Source organism: Hylobates moloch, unplaced genomic scaffold, assembly GCF_009828535.3.
Source record: "Hylobates moloch isolate HMO894 unplaced genomic scaffold, HMol_V3 SCAFFOLD_12, whole genome shotgun sequence".
NCBI lineage: Eukaryota > Metazoa > Chordata > Mammalia > Primates > Hylobatidae > Hylobates > Hylobates moloch.
The window spans coordinates 5895285-5921728 of record NW_026652287.1 but is presented as its reverse complement, the minus strand read 5'-3'; the positions used below and the strand labels follow the sequence as shown (position 1 = coordinate 5921728).

Below are 26444 nucleotides of genomic sequence, written 5' to 3'. Positions count from 1 at the left end.
CAGTGAAATAAAAGTACTTACTCTGCTATAAGGCCTAGGCAAGTCCATAAAACTTGCCCCTTGGTATAGCAGTGGGACAGCATCAAAGCCTCACAGTTGCTCAATGCTTACAGTAAGCCTGGTGGCATGTCTCTCAATCTTTACAAGAGCCAAGAGAGGTAGATGCTGTACAGATGAGAATGGGGTGGCTCAGCAAGGCTGAGGAGTGGGTGCAGCTTCTGTGGTGTAGACCTCCTTAGACCTTCTTCAGCACCAAGCATAGTGCCTTGAATTATTCAATCTTTAATGTTTTCTAAAAACGAAGATATGCATAAAGACCTATTTTTATGGAGTCAGGAGTCAAGAGAGATAGTCTATTACTTTGGGTGTGTCCATTTTTAGATTACTTCATCTATTGCTTACAAAAAGACCGCTGGATTTCTAACGTAAATTGTGGTCTAGGCATATGTGTCCCCATTTCCCTGATGGACTTTTCCTAAGCCAATGTACAAGCTACACAGACTGAAAGAAATAACAGTTTTGCTGACCCTGTGTTGAGAGTAATTACTCAACATTTGATAAGAAAGCATAACAGGTTTCCCCAATTCAGGTAACAAAAGAGGTCAGGGTATCAGAAGGGGTTCAGAGTCCTGTTTGTGGGTGCACAATTTTCTATCCCTTATATCTCTGTATAAGAAAATCAAAGTGTAAAAATGTGATTCTGTCCTTGAACTTATTCTACTCACATGACTGAGATGAAATTTTAAATATTAATTGTTAAAGCAGCTGAGAAATGATCAACTAACTATATATAATATAAAAAGGCAGTTCACTTGAAATCTGAGAAGAGAATGTAAAAATGCAGTACTTACGTTTGAGGTGTTTTTCTTACTTTCAGATTCTAAAGGTTGAGAACGCTGGGTGTGATGTGACAATTCATTTTGCACCAGCCCTGCTGTTAAGGCCTTCACCCAGATGTCTGTGTTGAGGTCCCAGACTTCAGAAAAATGAGAGAACACGTCGACCAGGATGACAGAGAGAAACCCCAAAGCCATACGTGAAAGTTGATTTCTCCACTGGCCAGGCAGCAGGAGTCTGAGAGCCTCAATTTAACAGCTTGAATTTGAATTTAATAAAGCCTCAACCAGCTGCAACAGAAAGTGAAAGATTTCTGAAAAGTAACACTGATAATTGTGGATAAATTCATTGTACTAATTAATCTTACTCTAACAGTAAACTAATTCGATTCAAGTATCTTCCACTGAATAGGGCAACATAATGGACAGTGAAATATACACTTTCCATTGGTAAAGGTTATAAATTAAAATTTTGATTTGTGTTTCCTGTGCTTTCAACTTTTAGTATAACCCATGGAGATTAAATTGGTCATTAGAAGGCACACTACATACAGTTTGGTACCTGAATACAATGACAAACAGATATACATTATTTTTTAAAGTTTTTCAGTATTCCACTGCCTAATTTATTTTTTTCTGCAAGAAAATTGTAGTTTTCAAAGCGTTTGATTTTGCAATCACTTATAACTAAATAATAAGCCAGTCTTAGAATGTGTCTTTTAGTGAACGTATGTTCTCATTCATGTTGTCAAATACGTAAGGATGAAATGTTGGTTGTCAGGTATACATATATTCAGCTTTAGTAGGTACCGCCTAATAATTTTCCAAAGTATTTTAACAATGTTAATTAATATCTTGTAATGTTAATGTTATAAAGAATAATGTTTTCTCCTTTTCTGCTGATTATTTGGGCTAACATATTGCCTTCTATGTTATTTTTTCTTGGAAATGTGGCCTCTATGAAATGAATGTAGATGCTTTTATCCCATTGATCATTGAACTCTGTTCCTAAAGGGAGTTGATATCCTCTGTGGCACTCTCATCTGGACACAGACATCCTGAGTTTTATCTATTTTCTTCTCTTATGAGTAAGATATTTAAACTGTTTGTGAGCTATGATTGCATCATTACACACTCCATCCTGGGTAGGAGAGCAAGACCCTGTCCAGAAAAAAAAAAAAAAGAGAGAGAGAGAGAGCGAGAGAGCTGCATAAGGAAAATATTTTTGCGTTGCTCTCACTATAGATTGGAAGTTGTCAGGTGTGGGCATGATATCTGGAATTTCAGCAGCCACGTTTGACCATGAAGAGACAAGAGTGAATAGAAAGCCAGAATCCCAAAATACCCCAATTGGAAAGGAAAGTCTGGTTTCCTGAAGACGCCAGAGATCTGTGGACACAACTTGCATTGACCTGCCTTTGCATTTACTGTTAAGTAACCCCTAATCATAACTATCATTAACCTGTTTGTTAGGTGTGCCATGTCTTGCAGTCAATGTATCCTAAGTGATAGAATTCAAAAGCCAGAAGGAGTAAAGACACCCCAAGGTATGTAGGAAAGATTTTTCAGATGTGCCATCACTCCCCCTCCTCACTCCTTGGCTTCAGGAGCAAGCCAACTATAGCATTCTATACAAGATTGCAATCAATGTCTCCTTCCTTCTTCCTTCCCTCTTTCTTCCTTTGCTGGCCTCTTTTCTCCTCCTCAAGCACACCAAGCATCCTCCTTCCTTAGGACCTTTTCACTTGCTATTCCCTCTGCAGAAATTTATTTTCCCCAGGTGACCCACGCCTTTCTCACTCATGTTCTTCAGATGTTCAAACATCACCTGCGGGACAGGCGCCTTCTGTGTGTAAACTAAATCAAGTGCAAGCACTTTCCCTCACTCTCTATTGTCCTTGCCTTGTTTTATATACATCGGCACACTCATCACAACCTGATAATCCATTAATTGTTTATAGCCCCTTCCATCATATTATCAACTCTCAGGAACTTTGTTGTTTATTTTTTGCTGTATCTCCAACATGTATAAGAGTGCCTAGTACATAGAGGGTGCGCAAGAAAAATTTGTTGAATAAATTTCTTCAACAGACATGTATTAAACACCTACTAGATACCAGGCACATAAAATAATAAATTAGATCTGATGAGCTATCAGTTTGATACAGTTAATTTAAAAAGTAAAGATATCTTAAGGGAAGCTTAAAAATCATATTCTAGATATAGAATAAAATGCATTACACTACTTTAAAATGCATTTGCCCTTTGAAATGAAAATATAAATAGCAAAGAATTCGTGTTGATTAATGACAGTTGGTGATTTATAACAGCTCCCTATTACCGCAAATTCAACACTTCACTGGCTTCTGAACTCTCAGACAGATATAAATTAATTTCTATTGACAGAAATAGCAAAGTCGTTATTCCTGGGTCTGAAAAAGTTTATTTTAGACTAAGATGTTTCTGCATATGATTCATTTCCTAAAGCCCTGAGTATTAAGACATTCTATGGTGTGCTCATAAAAACTCTGCTTTGGAATCTCACTTTGGCATTGTTTGATACCTGTTTTCAGGGCCTGTACCTTTCTGGGCTTTTGACCCCAGACCTGACTATAAGATGCTGAAGAGCAGACACTACACCTTTACATTTCTTGCAGGCCCAAAATGCATCCTCAAAGTGAACACATGCAGAAAGTCAGCACCAGGGACGTGCTGAATCGGGAGGAGGCACTGCTCAAGCAGATGAGACCTAGGCGTGGAAATCAAACAACTCAAGGTGAGATTTCTTCTCTGCCTCTTACTATCTGTGTGACTTTAAGCAAGCCTTGTCTCTTTAAGCCTCAAGGTCTACATGGACACAATGCACGTAAAAAAATCATATTGTTCTCCTTAATTCAATCAAATTAATAGAAAAAATAAATAGATAAATATTGTCTAAAACAAATAATACCAGTCTCTAATTCCAATTTTCTTCAAATGACTATTTCATCTTCAGTTACACCCTCTGACTTCCAGAGCATGGATTTTGTTCCAGAAAAATGTCCCTTTAAAGCCTGCCTCATATCACTTCTAATAGCGCTTTTTTCTCTTTTGCGTGTTCTAAGTATTCTCTTAATCTAAGGTTCTCTATCAAGTTTTGTTGCCTAATTTCTATTCTTTAGAACATTTGCACTCATCCAGTGGACATCCCTTTGAGAACAATTTAGAGAACTGGCTATCTATGAATTTTTTTTTTCCAGCAAGCCACAGGTCTACACTGAATAAGTATGATAGTGCCTCAAAAATGCACAATTCTGTACACATTCACCTCAAGGCTTGACATCTGGGTATCTGTTAGAAATACATATGTTTTCTACTAATACTTTTTAAACTATCCAAGTAGATAACAACACACCCAGAACACATACGGCAAAATGTTTGCAAGAGAATTCATGTGAAATGCCAGGTACACTTATGCATATCTTTTTTGGTTTGCAGGCTCCTCTCTGAAAAAAGAGTCTAAATGGCTCATGTGCCAAGGAGAAGAAATCTCTACAAGTTGCAGCATGAATTAATGTGACATGGAACCAGGTAATAACCAAATATCTCTATGGAGTATTCTTTCTAAGACAGGTGGGTGAGGTTTGTAAATCTTTCAAGCTAATTTAACCAGCTAATTTAATGCAAAACACAGCTTTTTGTTTTAAGACTTTTTTCCATTGAGAATCTTTTAGCAGTTGGTGATTGTCTCTGAGATTTTAACGTCTTTCTACTTTTATCTGCTTTATTTACAATATTTATATACTCCCTAATATTGCTCTTTTGGGGACAGATAAAGGGGCAGGTGAATGGCTGGGCTCATAAGCACAAAAACGACATCCATTCTATATCTACATTTAGGTCTCTTCTATACATTCGTGTCTATCTATCTATCTATCTATCTATCTATCTATCTATCTATCTATCATCTATCAATTTACCTGCCTATCTATATCCTGTATCTGTCTTCTATATCTACATTCATACCTTTTCTATATTTATACCTTCATTCATTTGTGTATTCTACAGCTGTATCTACTTTATATATTCTACATCTGTATCTAAATCTATATTTCTCCATCTATGTAAGTCTTTTGGTTCTCCACTTTATAAATCCTGTTATGGCCCCAATGGTGGACAGAGCCAAAAAAGGATTTTGGAGCCCAAAAAAAATCCAAATCCTTTCAAATGTGATTTGGTTGTAAATATAGAAATAGTGCAGTTTCACCACTTAACAAATTACCTGCTGGGCATTTTTTTCACCTCTGAGGATGGAGTTTGACTGGCAGTGACATTGGTGGCTAAAGAATTTAAAATGTTTCTCATAATTCTTCATGAGTAGAGGTCTTACCTTAAATCCTGCTGAGCTGATCAGTGTATTTACATCATTGGGATATTAGAGTTTAAAGTCACATCTATTGCAGCAGCTCCCTGGTATGAACTTCCTCAGAAGGGAAGTAGAAGCTGAGCTTAAAAAGAAATTCCATCACCTTGAAGTAAGGCCACATTCGAGGTGTCTTTCAATGCTACTGATGCATCAAGCCACTTGTCTATTTTATCTCTAGCTAGAGAGAGACAGATAGGTACCTATATTCACAAATCTATCTATATCTATCTATCTGCCTGTCTGTCTATCTATCTATCCCTCCATCCCTCCATCCATCTGTCCATCCATCTGTGCATCCAACTACCTAACTGCCTACCTATAGACATCTATCTATCTATCTATCTATCTATCTATCTATCATCTATCTATCTCTATATCTATATATCTGTCTATACATCTATCTATCTATCTACTTACCTACCTATACATCTATCTACCTGCCTACCTATACATCTGTCTATGTATCTATGTATCTATCTATCTATCTTCCTACCTGTTCATCTCTCTGTCTTTCCATCTACCTATCTACCTACATATACATCTATCTGTCTGCCTGTCTTTCTGTCTGTCTACCTACCTACCAACCTACCTACCTATACATCTATATGTCTATTGGCTATGTAGTTGAGAAACTGGGCAGGCAAAGTGGCTAATTTAAAGCATAAATTCAATCATGTTGTTCTTGTGCTTAGAAGCAAAATGACTTCCCATTTTGCTTAGAATGAAATCCAAAGTCTCTACCACGATGGGCCAGGTCTGTGTGACAACTCCTGCTTCTGCCGTCCACTTCGTGCCCTTCTCCTTCACCCATCCTTACAGCCACAATAGGCTTCTCTCTGCACACCCAGTAACAGAGAACTTTTAGTCAGCATCAGTCCTCTTTGACAAGGTGACAGTTTAGCCAAAGGAATCCTGCACGAAGAGAATCTGGCCCTGCAGCAACAGGGCAAAGATTTTTCAGCCTTCGAGAGCAGCCAGTGGAAAGGTCCTGAGGGGTAAGGAGCCCAGCAGGCATTGCAATGCCCGTTGCAAACTCAGATCATTCTGCTTAGTGCTCTCCAAACACGCATCACTATCTGAAATCGTCTGGATGATTTGTTTGTTGTCCGTCCCACTCATGTAAGTTCCATGAAGGAGGAGACTCTGTCTTGTCTGTGTCATTGCCCAGGACTCTAAACCTAAAAGCCTGCATGTGACACACTAAGTGCTCAGTGAAGCTCTGGGGAATAAGGGAGCTGCATGATTCTTTCTTTCTTTGTTTCTTTCTTTCTTTTTCTTTCTTCCTTCCTTTCTTCCTTCTTTCTTCCTTCCTTTCTTCCTTCTTTCTTCCTTCTTTCTCCTTCCTTCGTTCCTTCCTTCCTTCCTTCCTTCGTTCCTTCCTTCCTTCCTTCTTTCCTTCCCTACCTCCCTCCCTCTCTCCCTTCTTTCTTTCTCTCTTTCTCCCGAGACAGGGTCTCACTCTGTTGCTCAGGCTAGAGTACAGTGGCATGATCATGGGTCACTGCAACCTCCACCTCCTAGGCTCAAGCAATTCTTCCACCTCAGCCTCCCAAGTAGCTGGGACCACAGGTGCATGACACCTTGCCCAGCTAATTTTTGTGGTTTTTGTAGATATGCTGTCTCACCATATTGCCCAGGCTGGTCTCAAACTCCTGGGCTCAAGTGATCCGCCTGCCTCGGCCTCCAAAAGTGCTGGGATTACAGGTGTGAGCCACCATGCCCCGTGGGACCTGCATCTTTCTATGCACAGACTTTCCAAATTCAACCTAAGTAAACTTGTGGCTGCTCTCCATCCCTGTGTTCCCAACCTATTGCTGGTTTTTTTGCAAAGTCCCTTCTCTTGTTGCCTCTTGTCTCGATGCTGGAGAACCAGGTTCACGTCTTAGCCATTACACAGCCTCACCTCACTTCCAGAAGTACCTATAACCCTTTGAACACCTGATTGGCATCTCTATTAGCTGCATTTGCTTATAGAACTTGCTTGTCTCGGTTAGAATTCTTGTTTTTTCACTTGCTGCATAACTTTGGGCAAGGTGCTCACCTTTCTGTAGTACGGTTTTCTCACCTGTACAAATAGAGAGCATAGTAGTACTTACCCCATAATGTTGTTAGGAGGATTACATGAGCTAATACATAGCCTACCCACAGAACTACAGGCGGATGTCACAGTGGCCCACGAGCAGGTCCAAAAATGACCCCTGAAGCTTAAAAGCATCGCAGAGCTCAGCATAACCAAGCAGAATAAGATAAAGAAAGACCAAGACAAGATGAAACTCAAGGAAGTGATGGAATGAGCAAAAAGTTTAAGGAGCAGACGCAGTGTGGCCAGGACAAGTGGACCCCAGCCCAGGTGGCCTTCAAGAATCTGCAGGAGAACAAATGGAGAGAATCCTAAAGAAAGCATCCAAAACCTACAGGCAGAGTGTGGACTTCAGCAGACACCTGCTGCACACACTCAAGGAGCCTGCATATGACACACTAAGTGCTCAGTGTTCCCGCAGCCAGCTGGACGATGTGGCCTCTGCCCTGGGGATGGAGCAGCAGTGCGGGGAAGCTGGAGTCCACACTGGAGTTGTGTCTGTTTCCTTTGGTATTTTCTAGAAACATTGCTTTGCGTGCACCCTCGAATCTCCTGCTGCGACAGTACTTTTCAGAGCTGTGCCCCCTCATTCTGGAACTTGATTAAAGTGAAACAGTCCTTTCACTCAGTTTAGGTTTCTTGGTGGCACATAGAAAGTACACCCTTTCGTGTAGATGGGAAGTTTTAAAAGCTTATCCAGAGGTAAAGGCCACTTTTGTGTCCATGCCCTGCAAACATGTTTTTACCCTCGAGTTGCGTCTCACCCTCTGAGGCCAGCCAGCTGTCTTCGCCTGGATGAGATGAACTCCAGAGGATGAGGGGATAATGCCAGAATGACCTGCAGGTGCAGACTCCTGTGAGACCCGGTGTGGGTGCCCTTCCAAGTGTCCTCCAGCTGTTCCCTGCAGGTCCCAGGAAAGCCACTTGCAGCTTTGTGGTCCTCCGACGGTCTCCTAGACCACCTGGCCAGTGAGACAGTGCAGCCTGATAGCAAAGCAGCCATCTAAGGCAGGGATGGACCGTGCGCCTCGTCCCTTTCTGGGTTTGTCCCCCCAGATCCCCTTTCCAAAAACTCCTAATGGGCATTGCCCATTGATTGCCACTTTTCTTTGTAGTGAAGCCCAGACATGGGCTGCCTTGGCCCTCGGCTCAGAACCCCAAGGAGCCTCTTGAGTTTACTCAGAGTTGACAGATCACATGGGGCTCTTTGGCATCCCTGCATCCCTGTGCCCTAAGGACACCTCAGGGGTGACATGACCAGGACAGAGCCCCAGCACAGACAGACACGAGTGCAATCAAATGGTAGTGCCCAGGTAGCAGTGCTGGAGGGCCAAGGAGCCTGTGTGTGCCAGGTGAGGGTCCATCTGCATGTGCTATTGGGAAACATCATGTCTTTGGGGAGAAATGGTCTCTGTTAATGTAGATATTTAAAGAATAACAAAGGCAGAAGAGAAAACCCGAGTGTGGAGTTTGGAGTTGTCTGCAAACTGTAGAATAAAGCAAAAATGAGTTATTAAAAAGTGAGCTCGTATAGACAAATAAGTTAGAAAATTGATGTATTATCATAGCTTGATAGATATTTGCTTTTAAAATTATAATTGTAATAATCGTAGCGCTTTGAATCATCAGTCCTTTGTATAATCTTCACTCTGATCAGACTAAAATACATTTTAGTACAAATGAAGGGATGGCATTTCATTTATTTTAGAATATTTGCACAGATTTCATACATCTGGAAAATGTAATTATATGTTAAATACATATCTCATTTCCGCATTTAGCATATAAGAGGAAAATTATTTGAGGTCAAAACTCCTCTTGAAATTCCTTTAAATGAACTGTAAATTATAGCATATACATGTATTTGTGTACATAATCCTTTTAAGTAACAACAATGCCACTCGAAGTGTTGAAAGTCACTGAGTTAGTCCAAAAATTTAATGAAAAAGAAAACAACACACAGGTAAGAAGCTGTCCAGTCCTCATCATGAATCAGGCATACTGGAGAAGCCACAGGTGTTCCTTCTTGCCGGCAGGGTTGACTCTATTAGGTTCCGCTGTGAACCTCAGCAGACAATCCTAGATTACCTTGTTGTGAAGATTAAGGGGCTCATAGACAACACCTTGCTAAAGATTGAGTTTTAATGCTGGTGCTTTAATTATCCTTTCATGCTACAAAACCATGTGAGGCAAGGTATTAACATTTAAGTTTATTTTAAAAGCATCAAGAATTCCAAAATCAGGTACAAAATCAAAAGGCAGATTTGCAAACAGAACATTTGAAAAGTGGTTCTTTAATTCTTAAAGGATCTCACCCTTTTCCACAACAGAGAAGTGTCAAGAGAAGTGAGCAAGAAAAGCTTTGTTTGGACAGAGCTTGGTGAAGAGACATCTTTGTGTTTAAAGGCAATCTTGAAATTCATGGGAACTGGGGTCTGGGATCTGAGTCCTGCTTAGGATGCGTGAGGTTCAGAAAGGGCTGGTTTCCTGTAGGACGTCAGAGCTGGGAAGTGCTTCTAATCCTAGAAGGGACCTGGGCTCTCGGAAGGTACTGGAGGACGGAGACTTCATGTCCTGTGCACCAGAAATGGGTAAGTCCTGGGCTGACTGTGGCATTTGGCATTTATTGTCCAAAGAGAGATGTGTTTGAATATGAGCATGTTTGCTATTGATAATTATGCATAAAAAATAGACAAGGCTGGGAGATAAGCCAGGCAATCAGAAGCCTGTGGTCACTCTAGCCATGCAGAGAACCAGCCTGGCAATGGGGCCTGGGCAGAGTCTGAGTGAGGTGGATGAACAAGTAAAAGCAGTTGTGGAGGTTGAGGAGGGGTCGGCAGGAGCACACTATGCATTGCTCAGGGGGATCGCCGTCTGCGTGCCTGACAGGGTACCTTCCAGGAGCCCATGAAGGTCTACAGAGAATGAATCAGACAAACTTCCACCAGACCAGAGACCTCAAGCCAGCTGAAGACAGTATGTTACAATCTCTCCTGTCTCTTTTGTGTCCTTTCTTCCCTTTTCTCTCCCTTCCCCTCACCAACCCTGGAAAGATTAGAAACCCTGGAAAGAAGAGAGGGGAGAGAGAAGAGAAACTTTTCCCACCGTTTCCCATCAAAGTCTTCCAGCCTGAGCTGGGAAAGGAAATAATTTAATGTAGAATTGTTTTTGAAATTTTCTGTAATATTTTGAATTGATTATTCTAATTTAGACGGTTTGCAACTTTTAGGGGAACACAGGATTATTATTGACCCTAAGAGAGGTGGTGGAAAGTCCTGGGCTAGCTGAAATTTTCATCCATTTATAGGAAGGATTAACTTATTGGAGAAAATTTAAGGGCTCAGGGAGACAGAATCATTGCATTTTAACGATATCCCATAAATTGCATATCCAGTGTACCTATTAATGTGATTTTCTTGTGTTTCCATTCCTCCTATTAACAAATACTTACAAAATACTGTGTGAATCACTTTCTTTAAGAAACATAATTATGATATGACTTCAGCTTACTTAACACATGTTGTTTAAAGTTCAAAGCATTTGTGTAAATGCTTTCATTAATCTAATTCTTCTTTACAATAAAAACATAATCCCTCTGGCTTAATACAAAGAAAATTCCCCTTAAAACATTTTGAAGATATTAAGAAGTCTGATGTATATTAATGTCTCCCTCAGCCTCCTACAAATCAGTTTCGAGTACTTTTTACATTTTACTTTGAGGCTTCAGACTGTGACAAGGGGGTTAACTTGGTGAACAGAAAACTATCCTGCATTGAAAAGAACGCTGCTGGATCCACATCCTAGGTTCAGCTTTTATGAGCGGTGGGGCTCAGGGGAGGGGAGATTTACTAAATACATGATCCGGAGGAAGAATAAAAAGAATAGTAATAAAGAACAATGCCCTGAAGATTGTAAACACTGAAAGTTGTTGGCTGAGGTTTATCCTATCATTTAGGATTTTTTTTCGTCTTAAGTTTCAGAATTGCGGCAGGAACCAGCTCAGAGCAGAAGTTGTCTGGGGCTGTTTCTGGGAGGCTGGGTGTTGGGGGTGGAGGTGGGGAAGGCAGGGACCTGAGTCCCAAGGACTGGAACGAAGCCAGTGCCTTTCTCTCCCTTCCTGGTGATCTCAGTTTGTCTGGTCTTGGTTTGGATTCCTTTGTTCCCACAGCAAAGTCTTCTCCAGAAGGTTAAACAGCACCCATCTCTCTCTCCAGCCTTTGTCTCTGGTGGCAAGGCTGATTTTACTCCAGTTTAAAACTTTAAAAATCTAGAGAGAGTCTCAGAAAGGCCTGGCCTGGTTTCCATGCCTATCCCGAATCTATCCTGGGTGAATAGGCAGCTAAGATTGTCCAGGTTGGGCCAGGTTCCTCCATGGGGTCAGAGGAAGGATGGGGTGCATGCTGCTGTAAAAACTAAAGTGGAGCTTCCTCTTCAAAGAGACTTTCCTCCCCATCTAACTAGGAATAAATAGTAACTCCTCTTAGAAGCAAAATTTATTCAAAGACCTGTGCTAACATTCTTAAATATCTGCTAGCCATAATAAAGAAATCAATGTACTTTATGTTCTTCGCTCCTGCAATTTAGCCTAAATATTTGCCCTGGCATGCTTATACGGAACCAAGCAAGCGTTAGGTCATAGCCTGTTCCTCTTCCTTATTTGGAGGTGTTTTTACCTTTCTCAGCATTCCACAAGTTACTTCCGCCTTCCTTTGTTCTCCTCTGCGTTTGCCTCTTTTAAAAAGTTCTGAGTTGCTAGCCAATCGGGACAAATTCAGAATCGGAGGTCCCATTCCAGCCAATAGAAAACAGACATAGCAGTAGGGTGGACGCGTCAGGTTATTAATGACCCTGCCTCCTTTGTTCAGTGTGCTGTCATGGCAAAATTGCTGGCGAGTGTACTCTTTCTGCAGGAAGTAAAAAAATGGCCTTGCTAAGAAAATTGAATTTATGTTCAAGGGCTATTTCTTTGCAACATCAGGGAACAAGCATTTCTAACACTGCTAAGAAAAAGGAGAAGAATAGCTTTGGAGGAGGATCAAACAGAAAGTTGGAGACTATTAGATTTCAATGTAAGTCCACCCAATAAGCCTCTGAGTGTCTACCAGAGGCAGGCAGATGCTGCTGCTTGCTAAGGATCCAAAGATAAGAAAGGTATGTGTATAACCCTTGCAGATGGCTGGCACGCGTTCACTATGAGAAACAGAGCTTTCACCCAACAATCACAGCACACTGTGAGGAGCTACTGTAGACATGTTAGAAAGCAGCACTGTGGCAGCTCTCAGAAGGGGTTGGTGGTCTCTGCCCTGGGCAGGTAGGCACCAATGACCTCCTAAGATTCTCGATTGAGGCCTTGTTGGATGAGTAACAGTGTCCCAAAGACAACAGTAGGAGTGGCTTCCAGACAAGGCATGGAATGGCATGGCCTCAGGCAGAACCTGAATGGTCCCAAATTTGGGGATTAAAAGGAGTAAGTAGGGAAATAGAAGAGTCACACCTACTCATGGATAAATGGGCAGGTGTTAGCATGGAGGGTATTGCCACCATGCTAAAGAGCTGGCAACTTGTTTCTGAGCATGGTTATAAAATAAGCTGGCGATAGGACTATCATGAAGAATAATAACAGATCCTCATAACTGTGGACTCTGGATAGGCATCATGCTTTGTGTGTTTCACCACTTGAACAGGTGCTGTTCTAGTTCTTTATTTTATTTATTTATTTTTGAGACAGAGTGTCACTCTGTCACCCAGGCTGGAGTGCAATGGCGCAATCTCAGCTCACTGCACCTCCGCCTCCCCGGTTCAAACGATTCTCCCGCCTCAGCCTCCCGAGTAGCTGGGACTACAAGCACGAGCCACTACGCCCAGGTAATTTTTGTATTTTTAGTAGAGATGGGGTTTCACCATGTTACCCAGGATGGTCTCAATCTTTTGACCTTGTGATCCTCCCATCTCGGCCTCTCAAAGTGCTAGGTACGGGCGTGAGCCACCGCGCCCGGCCGGTGCTCTTCTGGTTCTTACAGTGCAGGTGAGAAAACTAGGCTTAGAAGATCTGAATGCTTTATCCAGGATCCCTCAGACAGTAAATGGCAGATCTGGAAAGTCACTTCACTACACTATACAGCCTCTTGAAAAAGGCAATGCATGTGGCAAACACAGAATATAGAGAAATACTGAAAATGAGACGTTATTACTTTCAAGCCAATGTCAGAAACAAATAGTTAATATACTGGACCTTTTAGAATATGTGAGCTCCCAATTTGCCCTGTGAAACTCATCAGCATTTTCCTAAACTCCTCAAATGTCCATTTGAGTTGGGTGAGTCACAGTCTGTATTTGTTTTACTATGATTTCTGTGAACCGTGTTTTGAATTTCAACATTTCTTCATCGGAGAATAACCAACAATGATTGCAGGGAAAGAACAAGTTCCACTTTCTTACTAAAACTGGCTATTTCTTTTTTATTTATTTATTTATTTTTTTAAGATGGAGTCTCACTCTGTTGCTGACTCTTGAGTACAGTGGTGTGATCTCAGCTCACTGCAACCTCCACCTCTTGGGTTCAAGTGATTCTCCTACCCTAGCCTCCTGAGTAGCTGGGACTACAGGCTTGTGCCACCACACCCGGCTATTTTTTTTATTTTTTATTTTTTTGTATTTTTAGTGGAGACTGGATTTCATTATATTGGCCAGGCTGGTCTCAAACTCCCAACCTCAGGCGATCCACCCACCCCGGCCTCCCAAAGTGCTGGGATTACAGGCATGAGCCATTGTACTGGTCAAGAACTGGCTATTTCTTAAATCATGCATGTGTATGTAATAACAGTGCATATTCATGGAGCACCTATTCCATGCTGAGCTCTTTATGGGTGGTCTGCATTTGAATTGCTAATTAAGTGCCAAAGACTTAAGGGTGGTTGCACAGAAAAGGATTAAAGTACTCACACACAAAAAAACAGTTACCGATTATGACAGAGCTTTGTGTCAGGCCTTGAAGAGAGCAGGAAAAGAAAAAAGAAGAAAGACAAATGGGAGAAAGGATATACCAGGATGAAATAAGCCACCTTAATAATCAGAAGTTTGTCAGGCCTCTGAGGCCAAGCCAAGCCATCGCATCCCCTGTGACTTGCACGTATATATGCCCAGATGGCCTGAAGTAACTGAAGAATCACAAAAGAAATGGATATGCCCTGCCCCGCCTTAACTGATGACATTCCACCACAAAAGAAGTGTAAATGGCTGGTCCTTGCCTTAAGTGATGACATTACCTTGTGAAAGTCCTTTTCCTGGCTCATCCTGGCTCAAAAAGCTCCCCCACTGAGCACCTTGCGACCCCCACTCTGCCCGCCAGAGAACAAACCCCCTTTGACTGTCTTTCTGGATGGATCTAATGTAATTCTTACATATATTGATTGACATCTTTAAAATGTGTAAAACCAAGCTGTACCCTGACCACCTTGGGCACATGTCATCAGGACTTCCTGAGGCTGTCACCAGCGCGTCTTCAACCTTGGCAAAATAAACTTTGTAAATTAACTGAGACCTGTCTCAGATTTTCTGGGTTCACAGAAATTTTATACAAAAGGAAAAAAGAAGTTTCCGTTAGTAAAAATCCTTGTTAAAACATCTCCCACTGCATCTTACGGCTGTATATTTTCCTTCCTATTATGTTGGTGAAACTTTTTGATGGCCCATATCCATTTGAGAGACAGGACTAGCTGGATTTCCTAGGCCGACTAAGAATCCCTGAGCCTAGCTGGGAAGGTGTCCCTTTCCACCTTTAAACACGGGGCTTGCAACTTAGCTCACACCTGACCAATCAGATAGTAAAGAGAGTTCACTAAAATGCTAATTAGGCAAAAACAGGAGGTAAAGAAATAGCCAATCATCTATTGCCTGAGAGCACAGCAGGAGGGACAATGATCAGGATATAAACCAGGCATTCCAGCCGGCAACGGCAACCCCCTTTTGTTTCCCTCCCTTTGTTCGGGAGCTCTGTTTTCACTCTATTAAATCTTGGAACTGCACTCTTCTGGTCTGTGTTTGTTACGGCTGGAGCTGAGCTTTTGCTCGCTGTCCATCACTGCTGCTGGCCACCATTGCAGACCCGCCACTGACTTCCATCCTTCTGGATCCAGCAGGGTGCTCCTGATCCAGCAAGGCGCCCATTGCCACTCCCAATTGGGCTTTAGCCATTCTTGGCTGGCCCCTGCTGTAGGTCCTGGGGGCCCTACCTGGGACTTCCCATCACTGGTCTTTTATAAGCTGGTCATCTTTGAATGAAAAGGGCTCCCCATTGATGTGAGTCACACCTGCCAGGTGGGCTGCCCTCTCCGTGTGCCCACTCTCATTCATAGTCAAACACAGTGGTGGGTTTGGCCAAGGTCTCTGTGCCAGCTGATGCTCTTTAGGTGCAGGTTTCTGGAAGCCGTTCTCCAACTGGTTTCAACAAAACAGAAGAGTTCACTGATGAATAGAACTACAAAGCCCAAGAGTAGAACTGACTGACTAGACTCAGGGGCCGGAATGACGAATCCAGTCTCTTCCCCCTTCTCTGTGTCTTTGGTAAATGTTAGATTTCATTTTCAGATTCCACTCACCATCTCAGGCTTCAATAATCTATATGTTTAGTGATACCTGAGGAAAAAATGTAGTATCTTTATCTGATAATTTCTTAGGAGTCCCAGAACTCACACTAATAATCAGCTCCACCTATTGAAAATTCGTAACAATCAGCTCAACCTATTCAAAATCCTAACACTTAACTGTGGCCACCATGGTCAGAGGGATGGAGTGAAGAGGATTGGAGAAGCCCCAGTCATGTGCCTCCTGGTTCCTAATGACAGCAACAGGGAAGAGGGTGGGTTTTTGATGCTCTGATTGGTCAGAAGGAAAGCCTCATTAAAATCCCCAGGTAATAAAAATAGTGAAATCAAAATAAAATTTGGTACTGTGAGCCCAACAAATGAGTTGGGACATGAACAACATCAACAACAATTGTCTGGTCCGATAGCCACTAATTACCTTTGGGTGAGGCAGCACCCTTTTGCTGGAAGAGGTTCTGCCTCTTGTGGTTATGGATGGTTCTCTATTATTGTTACCAGCCCATGAAAGTGATATGGCTCCAATTAGTGGAGGAACACCAGGTTCTTCATCTCAAGTCAAATTAGAAAAAAATGACAGGGACACACGTGGAGTAGTTTTAAGGAGCAGAGAGTTTAATAGGCAAGAAGCAAGGGAGAAGACAAAAGGAAGAAGCTCCCCCTTACAGAGACAGAGAGGAGGAGCCTCCAAAGCCAAAAGAGGGAACCCCAAGTGTAGTTGGATACCAGCCAGGTATATGTAGAGGCTGGAGGAGGCGGTGTCTGATTTGCATAGGGCTTAGGGGATAGGTTTGACCAGGCATGTCATTTAAGTAGCCCTGGAAAAAAACTGACCCTCCCACCCTAGCCTTTTAATATGCAAATACAGGCCACCATGATGTTCTACACAGGTGGGGATAGGTGGGGGTGGCCATGTTGCCAGGAACATGTGGGGCAGGGGCAAGAAGGCAGCAGGAATCCCCATGTTTGGGTGGACCTAGTTTCTAATGGCTCACATTTGCTTATCAAAGGTTGCCTGCCTGGCTCTAACAGCTGGGGCTTTCCAGCTAGACAAGAAATGTCTTTAAAAATGAAAATTTCCCAGGTACTCCTTTTTCTCTCTATCCACCTAAAATAATTTCTTAATAACTCCTACCACAAAAGCATCCTCCTTCTTTAAATATTCCCTTGTTTATTTTACTAGGGAGAAAGAGTTGGTGTTGTCACCATTGTTCAATTTAAAGACCTAATTGGATTTACTCAATTTTACACAATTTCTCAGAATGGGCATCAAATTCCCTGGGTCCATAATCCACATAAAAAGAGAGATTAGGGTGTTCGGCACCTTTCTTAATATGCAAAACTAAAATTCTGGATACTATTAATAAGATAGTCCTTTCTTTTTCAGACTGTCAGAAACATTACAGCCAAACAAAGATTCTGGTTTCTTTTTCTCAAGGAAAGTGGAACTGATGTTGGAATTGCGAGGAGATTTAGACATCATCAGAAACAATTAATGTCATGATGTTGGAAATCTCCTTTCTTCTTTAGTTCTGACAATGCGATATAAAAGAGTATTTTATTTAAATTTCTATCTTTATTCAGATACAATTGATAAATAAAATTGTAGACATTTAAGGTGTACAACATGATGTTTGGAAATACATATACATTGTGGAATAATTACCACAATCGAGCTATTTAACATATCTCATCTCACATAATTACCATTGTGTGTGTGTGTGTGCGTGTTTAATGAGAGCATTTAATATTTCAATCCTTAGCAAATTTCTAGTATATAATACAGCATTATTACCTATAGTCACAATGCAGTACATAGACCTCCAGAACTTATTTATCCTGCATAAGTGAGATTTTGTACCCTTTGACCAATATCTCCCTATTTTCCTTTCCCTGCGTCCCCTGGCAACCATCCTTATACTCTCTGCTTCTATGAAGGTAATTAGTTTTAATTCACCTCCTGGGGTAGCAGTTTCAGTAATCAAACACTCACATTCCTGCATTGATTAGCAAATGCCTAATTAGAAAGTCCACAGTCCAGAAGTTCTCATTAAAGCCTGTGAGCTGTCATTTTCTATGTCTGCTCAACACTGGAGGTCTCACTAGCTAGTGTAATTCATCTAGAAATGCTTTTTCCTTGGAAAGTTTACTGGTGTGTTCTCTAGCAACATGGATGTAGAAAATGGGCTTTCATTGACGAGAAAGGCAGATGGAATAAACTGAATCGGTCACTCCCCACACCTGCTAAACAAGGTCTCACCATCTCATAAGCCCCATACTCTATACTTGTAGAGAGAACACATGAAGTCAAACCCCTGAACCACCCTCCATCCAGTCACTGAGATGGCAAATTCTGGTTGCCAGATGCCAACTGTGACGGATTTCTTCTTTTAGAATGTTGTTATAGCTGTCTCATGGGGATCTTTTAGGGCAGGTGTTGTGGACTGAATTGTGTTCCCCAGGACTCATGTGTTGAAGTCTTTGTTTGTTGTTGTTGTTGTTGTTGTTGTTGTTTGAGATGGAGTTTTGCTCTGTTGCCCAGGCTGGAGTGCAGTGAGGTGGTCTCCACTCATTGCAACCTCTGCCTCCCAGGTTCAAGCAAGTCTCTGGTCTTAGCCTCCCAAGTAGCTGGGATTGCAGGCATGTGTCACCACACCCAACTAATTTTTGCATTTTTAGTAGAAACGGGGTTTCACCATGCTGACCAGGCTGGTCTCAAACTCCTGACCTCAGGTGATCCACCCGCCTTGGCCTCCCAAAATGCTGGGATTAGAGGCATGAGCCACCACGCCAGGCCTCATGTGTTGAAGTCTGAACCTCCAATGTGACTGTACTTGGATATAGGGCCTTTAAAGAATGAATGAAGATTAACTGAGGTCCTAAAAATGGAGCCTAATCCAGTTTGATTTGTGTTCCTCGGAGAAGAGGAAGAGACATGAGAGATGTGCACAATGAAAAAAGACCAAGCGGGGACACAGTGCGAAGCTGGCATCTGCACGCCAAGCACAGGGACCTCAGAAGAAACTGAGCCAGTCAGCACCACACCTTCGTCTTTGACCGCCAGCCTCCAGAACTGTGAGAAATACCTTTCTGTTGTTTAATCCATCCAGGCTGTGTCATTTTGTTATTGCAGCCTGAAAGACCATTACAGAATGTGTGGTTGGATCACCTACGAGGATAGAGGATCTATCTGGGCATCATACAGTTTACAGAATGTATGGACCGCTATGTTCCTATTGATAATATGTACTAATTATCAAATACTCATGTGTATGGCAGAATTTGTCCTGAGGCTTTGTTTCCTCTTAATCTGATTGTGAAGTTGGAGGAAAGGCTAATCCCTTGCCCAGCTCAAACTCTGACAACTATGTAATATTATTTCAAAAATGGTTGTCCATGACCCAAACGGCTGAGGTTACTTCATGGCGTTTGCTCTTTGACTCACCTGGACAATCTCTAGAAATGCACCTGAACTCGCCTGATGATGTGCCCAATATTTCCCATTGCTCTGGGGAGCTGGGGTCTTTTTAGCATGGAAATGAGATGATAATGAAGCCTGGGGTCTTCTTGAAGTCATTTGGTTGGCTGTCTTGGCTCTAACCAGTTTCAGCTAGTCTGGTTACAAAGGGAACTTTTTATTGCAGGCATCCTTAAAGAATAGCAGAGTTAGGATAGGGTAGAAATTCAGCTTTGTCACATAGGCATTATACTAGGTAACACCAACACCAGAGAAGAGATAGTACCCTTCTCACGAGTGGGGCACTGTCACCAAGGAGATGGTGGGGTGGAGCTCTGCCTACCAACCAAACCCTACATCAAGACTTTATTCTCTTCTTATGCTCTAGAATTTCACAGTAGTATTGGAGATAGAACATTTCCTTAAAGAAAGATGGAAAGCTAAAACAGGTTGCTATTGATCTGCTGGACACAAACAGCTTGCATGCCTGCAAATTATTCTGGTTGACTTGTGCCCAGTCCTGTTCATACAAGGACTTCAAAGACTCACTGGTTCATTCTGGAAACGCAGATATTTAAAAACCTCCCATGTTGGCCAGGCACAGCAGCTCTGTAATCCCAGCACTTTGGGAGGCCAAGGCAGGTGGATCACTTGAGGTCAGGGGTTTGAGACCAGCCTAGCCAACATGGTGAAACCCCATTTTTATAAAAAAATAAAAATTAACCGGGCGTGGTGTTGGGCGCCTGTAATCTCAGCTACTCGGGAGGCTGAGGGGTGAGAATTGCTGAAACCTAGGAGGTAGAGGTTGCAGTGAGCCAAGATCATGCCATTGCACTCCAGCCTGGGTGACAGAGCGAGATTCTGTCTCAAAACAGAAACAAAAACGACAACGAAAAAACCTCCCATGTTCTTAGGCTCCGGCTCTGTCCAGGACATCTGCTGTCCATAGAGGAACCTGAGGGCTATTTCCAGCCACTAATTCCAGAGGTTTCCAGAGAGTTTTGTTCCCTCCTTCTCTGAACACTGCAGTCCATCAGAGTTTCAAGTAGTTTCCCAAAGTCTTGGTTGAAATGTGAAACACAGGACATTTGACCAAAAAAAACAAAACAAAACAAACAAAAATGAAAAAAGCCCCTCTCCTAATGCCACAGAGACCCCAAAACAATTCAGCAAGTGCATCAGGCCTTAGAGAATCAAATCAACTCTTTCAGCCTCTGCCAATGGCCACTCTCTCCGTAAGTCTCAGGTAAAATTCCCGGTGGGAGGCAAATGAAGCCGTGTGTACACATCTGCTGTCCTCCCTCCCACACACCCTCTCCACTTCCTTCCTTGGTAGGTCACAATCAAAATGCCTATGCAAACTTAGTGATTCTTTATAATTTCTTATCCATTGAGCCTCTCATACTGTGCTTTATCAGTTTTCCATGACCACGAGACGCTCGCAGAATGAGCTAGTGCTTGGGACAACTGAAGATGAAAAAGAGATCACTGGAGGTTGGGATCTAGCAAGGAAGATTAGGTTTATACCTAGAAATGTTAGAACGGCAGGAGCCTAGACAGCCAGGGTGTCACCATTTTAAAATTAACTCCTTCTTTAAACTCGCAACACACATTCCTTGCCAGTCATGACCCGTGGTTATAAGATGTTTAGTGCTGAGGAAACAGCTTGGCAATGCCTGCAAGGACAAACTCCTACGACAGCAGAAAGTCCAGATGTCCCAATATCACATAATAATATATGCTTTTAAGAAATGTATAATCATGCTTTCATGTACTTATAAACTAAAATGCCAAGGATAACTTTCTTTAAGTGGCCAAAGTACTAAATCTTGTCCCACTGTCCGCCCACCCACACACAGAGATAGCTTAGCTTTTATGTAGATAAGACCCCTGTGTATGAAGAGTTTAAAACAAAGACAGGGCATTCCTCCTCTTGCTTTCTGAGGGCACCCTCTTCTGAATCGGAAGAATTGTCAATAAACGATCTCTTCTCACTGCACTCCATGACTATGAATTCCTTTCTGCACGAGGTCCAGAAACCCTCTCTTGAGGTCTGGATCATAGGGACCCCTTTTTCCAGCAACACAAACACTGACAATATAAAAATAAAGAACATGTTTATCTCTGATGTCGATGTCTATATCCGTAAGCATACCTAGCTCAAAATCTGTCTCTTTATTTAGTTATCTAACTATATGTCTGTCCGTATCTAATTTCTAACATATTGTTGTAGGAGGTCATAACAGAACCTATTATAAAGTGACAGCCTCTTTCTCCTATTTTCTATTATTTCCCATTCAGTCCAGGTAAAAGTCTTTTTGGAGGACCCTCCCCCCCCACCCGCTGGAACAGTTACTCTGGCACAGCTGCTGCAGCCTGGATCTCATTTTTGCTTCTCCTGGACTTCTCACTGTGCAGATGTTAGACTCACGCTCTCCGCTGGCCTCCTGCTCCTGCTCTGAAAGTGAGCAGTTGTCCCTCTGGGTGGCATTTGAAGTCAAAGTTGGGTCTCTTGACAGTGCCCACCCCTGGTATTCCTACTGCAGGAGGGAGGCCTCTTCTGTTAGCAGTGACAGTTATTACAGAAGAATGCCTGGAGAGATGATAACTTAGCGCAATTTCATTGTCTTTGCAATTTCATTGTCTTTCCGCTTGACAACTCAGCTCCCACGCTGGAGCAGGTGAGGCAGTGCTTAGGAATCACAAAACAAAATCGCAAAGCCAGGACTTCCTTGAGTTTACTTTGTTTTCTCACTAGATTATTATTATTATTATTATTATTATTATTATTATTATTATTATTTTGAGATGGAGTTTCACTCTGGTCACCCAGGCTGGAGTGCAATGGCGGGATCTCAGCTCACTGCAACCTCTGCCTCCCGAGTCCAAGCTATTCTCCTGCCTCAGCCTCCTGAGTAGCTGGGATTACAGGCACCCGCCACCAAGCCCGGCTAATTTTTGTACTTTCGGTAGCGACAGGGGTTCATCATGTTGGCCAGGCTGCTCTCGAACTCCTGACCTCAGGTGATCCGCCTGCCTCAGCCTCCCAAAGTGCTGGGATTACAGGTGGGACCCACGGTGCCCGGCCTCTGACTAGATTTTCGGAAAATTTCATAGAATGATCCAGGGTTCCAGATTCAATTTACTTTAAGGTGAAATAAGTGGGCTGGTTAGCAAGTGGCCAGCTTTTCTTTGGTGTGAGGATAAAAAGAGGGTGGCTGTTTTCTATGGCTTTCCAAACAGTCTCCGTTTCACTTAGTTCAAAAACATGTAATATTCATATAACAAAGAAATGATACATATTTGAGGTGATGATATACTAAGTTGCCTAATTGAATCATTCTGCCATGTATACAGGTATCAAAACATCACATTTTATTCCATAAATATATACAATTGCTATTTGTGAATTTAAAATCAAACTATAAAAAATACATTACACTCATGTTCTAAGATGACTTCTGAGACATTTAGCATGTATTGAGTACTTATACTATGTCTCTCACTGCTTCTACTCATTGAAGAGGTTTGCATTGTAAGTAAACATAATTATTATATATTCATTTTACAACTAAGGAAACTAGAGTGCAGAAATAAATATTTGTCCAAATCTGCACAAGAAAGAGGTTCGACACAGGGCTGGCACTCAGGGATGTCTAGTTTTCAAGACCCACCCTCTCGCATAGTACACTGTCCGCCCTCCATTCACTGCAGTTAGGATTCAGGAGCAATAACTGGACACAGTCAAGCCAGTTTTCATCTTTACAGAAAATTCCACCCATTTTGATTAGCGAAGATTCACACCTTTAGCTATGATTTGGCTCCCAGAATTCCTCCAAGTCAGAATATAAACAGAGCTAGACATAGTTCAAATAGTTGTGTCATACGAAAAAAAATTTTAAAAGAATACAGAATCAATCAATCAAGTAGAAAATGAGACATTTTTCATTAGGCTAAAAATAATTAAGTCAATTATTTGGCACTAATGCAACTCTTAAGCCCCGTGGGTGGGAACTTTTGGTTCATAAAACGTGTTTAGTTCAGATCTGAGCTAAAACAACTTTCTTTTTTTTTTTTTTTTTTTTTTTTTGAGACGGAGTCTCGCTCTGTCGCCCAGGCTGGCGTGCAGTGGCGCAATCTCGGCTCACTGCAAGCTCTGCCTCCCGGGTTCACGCCATTCTCCTGCCTCAGCCTCTCCGAGTAGCTGGGACTACAGGCGCCCACCACCACGCCCGGCTAATTTTTTGTATTTTTTAGTAGAAACGGGGTTTCACCGTGGTCTCGATCTCCTGCCCTCGTGATCCGCCCGCCTCGGTCTTGTTTTTTTATTTGAGACAGAGTCTCGCTCTGTCGCCCAGGCTGGAGTGCAGTGGCGCAATCTCAGCTCACTGCAAGCTCTGCCTCCCGGGTTCACGCCATTCTCCTGCCTCAGCCTCTCTGAGTAGCTGGGACTACAGGCGCCCGCCACCACGCCCGGCTAATTTTTTGTATTTTTAGTAGAGATGGGGTTTCACCGTGGTCTCGATCTCCTGACCTCGTGATCCGCCCGCCTCGGCCTCCCAAAGTGCTGGGATTACAAGCGTGAGCCACCGCGCCCGGCGAAACAAGATTCAATCTCGTTTTCAAGTAGAAAGATGGCAAGGGCCTCGGGCGGATCACGAGGTCAGGAGATCGAGACCATCCTGGCTAACACAGTGAAACCCCATCTCTACTAAAAATATAAAAAATTAGCCAGGCATGGTGGTGTGCACCTGTAGTCCCAGCTACTCAGGAGGCTGAGGCAGGAGAATGGCATGAACCTGGGAGGCGGAGCTTGCAGTGAGCCGAGATTGCACCACTGCACTCCAGCCTGGGTGACAGAGTGAGACTCTGTCTCAAAAAAAAAAAAAAAAAAAAAAAAAAAGAAAGATGGCAAAGGCTCCTTTACACACCAATAAAATTAGAACAAATACGCATAAGCAACTAGGACAATCCTGGAATATTGTGGGCACCAAGTAAATATCGTGGATGCATTTTATGCAGCCAGACAGGGTGATCCAATAATCAGACATCCGAAGGCTCCTAGAGTTTGAGCCTCTGAATTCACTCTGTAATATGAAATCCTGTTATTCTTGGCAACCGATCGTGCTTTTGAAAAAGTGTGTCCCAGCTGAGATAACATTGAAATTTTCTGTTTAAAGACATCTCAAAAGACTGTGTTCAGGAGTCAGTGTTCCCATCAATGGATCTGAAGATATTCCTAAGCTCCTAGCAGTAACAAATGGGATCTGAAATTATTTCAAGATGAATCATCCTGGGTAGACTTTGAAGGTTAGTCTGAAATTGTACATAACAACCTAGAAAAGCTGTGCTTTGCCCAGCTAAAGTGTGGTCCCTGAAAGTCATCACCTGGGCCAGGTAGGCTGCTAGGCCACCCAGAGTAGAAAAATACAGAGCAGCCTACGGGCATATTTTCTTACCCAAGGCCAGTTTAGACAGAAGAGTCACTTGAATAATTGTCCACTTCGTTCTTTCTTCACTCCCAGAGGATACTTACTTTTGGAATATTCACTTGACTCCCCACATAGCCATATTTTTCTCACTTAACTCCATCTCTTCTTCTCTTTAAGGCCTGGTAGAAAATGGCCAAATTTTATAAAATGAGGCAGAAGTGCCTCTAACATTGCCCATATGTGGAAAGATGAAACATAGGAAAGAGAGCTTAGAAGGAGAGAGTCATGGTACCCACTGGGGTTCCTCAATGAGAACATTGCAGAAGGTGTAAATTGGTGGACTCAAGGCTGAATACAGCCTATAGGTGTATTTTCTTGGCCTACACATCATTGCTTTTAAAATCACATTGGTTTTCAGTAGTCAAAGTTCAGGGGGTTTTCTATGCAGGGTCCTGGGTTTCAGGCTACTCTTAGAAGTTTGGAAGATGTGGCAATGTTGGGCCGGTGTTTCTGCATAGCAGCAAAGGCCAGGAGCAGAGTTGCAGCTGCTTGCCCCAGAGGTGGCATTAGATCTTCAGGACACCACAGTCCCCACCACTTCCAATTGCCTTAGCCTGGTTTCTGACACTCATTTATGTCACTTGTCAGGCTGCTATAGGCATTGGAGTTTGTGTCTCCTATTTTAGTACCTTTGGAAAACATTAATAAAAAACACATTTCCACAAATAGACTGGGCAGTATGGCAGAAATGCAAAAGTTAATCAGACCTACATCCTGACCCCATATAAAAGTAAAGTGCAGAAGAGCATATATAGTATGTTTCTATTTGGGCAAAAAAAAAATCCCACATCTTCTCTCTCTCTATGCAACGCAAATGCACAGCGCATAAATCACAAAGATCTCTTAGCATTGGATGCCGTAGATATATCTACACAATTTGAATTTTTTATCAAACGCTTATATTAATTTTTAATAAGAGATCTAATTGTTATGATAGTTTCCAGAGATGGCTATCATAAATATTATTCCTCTTTCTACGCACATTACACTCAAACTGTTAAGAAAGGGAGTCAATTTCTCCTCCCCTTGTATCTGGGCTAGCACTATAACTTATCTGGTCTAGCACTATAACTTACCTTGAACAAGAGAAGGTGGTAACGGGTCACCTTGATGATTCCAGTCACAGTCTATAAGAGGTCCAACGGCTTTTGCTTTCTCTCTGGGGAAAGCCAGGCACTGTGTAAGAACTGCAGCCATGCCATGAGGAAGCTCACACAAGCCATGTGGATAGGGATGACCCAAGTAACCAGGCCGCCAGTGACCACAGAGGCCTGAGGTGCGTGATCCCAGTTGAGCCACCACTATTTGTGACATCCCAGCCAAGGATCCAGACATCGTGGAGCAGAGAAAGCCCCTCTCATCCTAGCTTGTCTGCATTGCTGATACAAAAGTGGTCAGCAAATAAACGATTGCTTTAAGCTCCTAATTTGGAGTAGTTTATGATGTAGTGATAGATCCTTGAAACAATCATGAAGGAAACAGTTGGCATTCTAGAACTCAAACAGTAGAAAAGGGGTGTGCACAAGACAAGCTGGACACGTAGAATCCTATCATCTTTCTGACTGAGAAATATT

General features: G+C 42.4%; 1 protein-coding gene across 1 annotated transcript; it reads right to left on the bottom strand.

Annotated features, from left to right (window-relative positions):
* Positions 1-1088: 1088 nt before the first annotated feature.
* LOC116479366 (uncharacterized) lies at positions 1089-26067 on the bottom strand. Its single transcript, XM_058425163.1, is given in 7 exon segments — positions 1089-1127; positions 3477-3569; positions 4144-4158; positions 8086-8283; positions 16343-16425; positions 19367-19444; positions 25947-26067. Coding segments are annotated over 7 exon segments (627 nt in total).
* Positions 26068-26444: the final 377 nt, after the last annotated feature.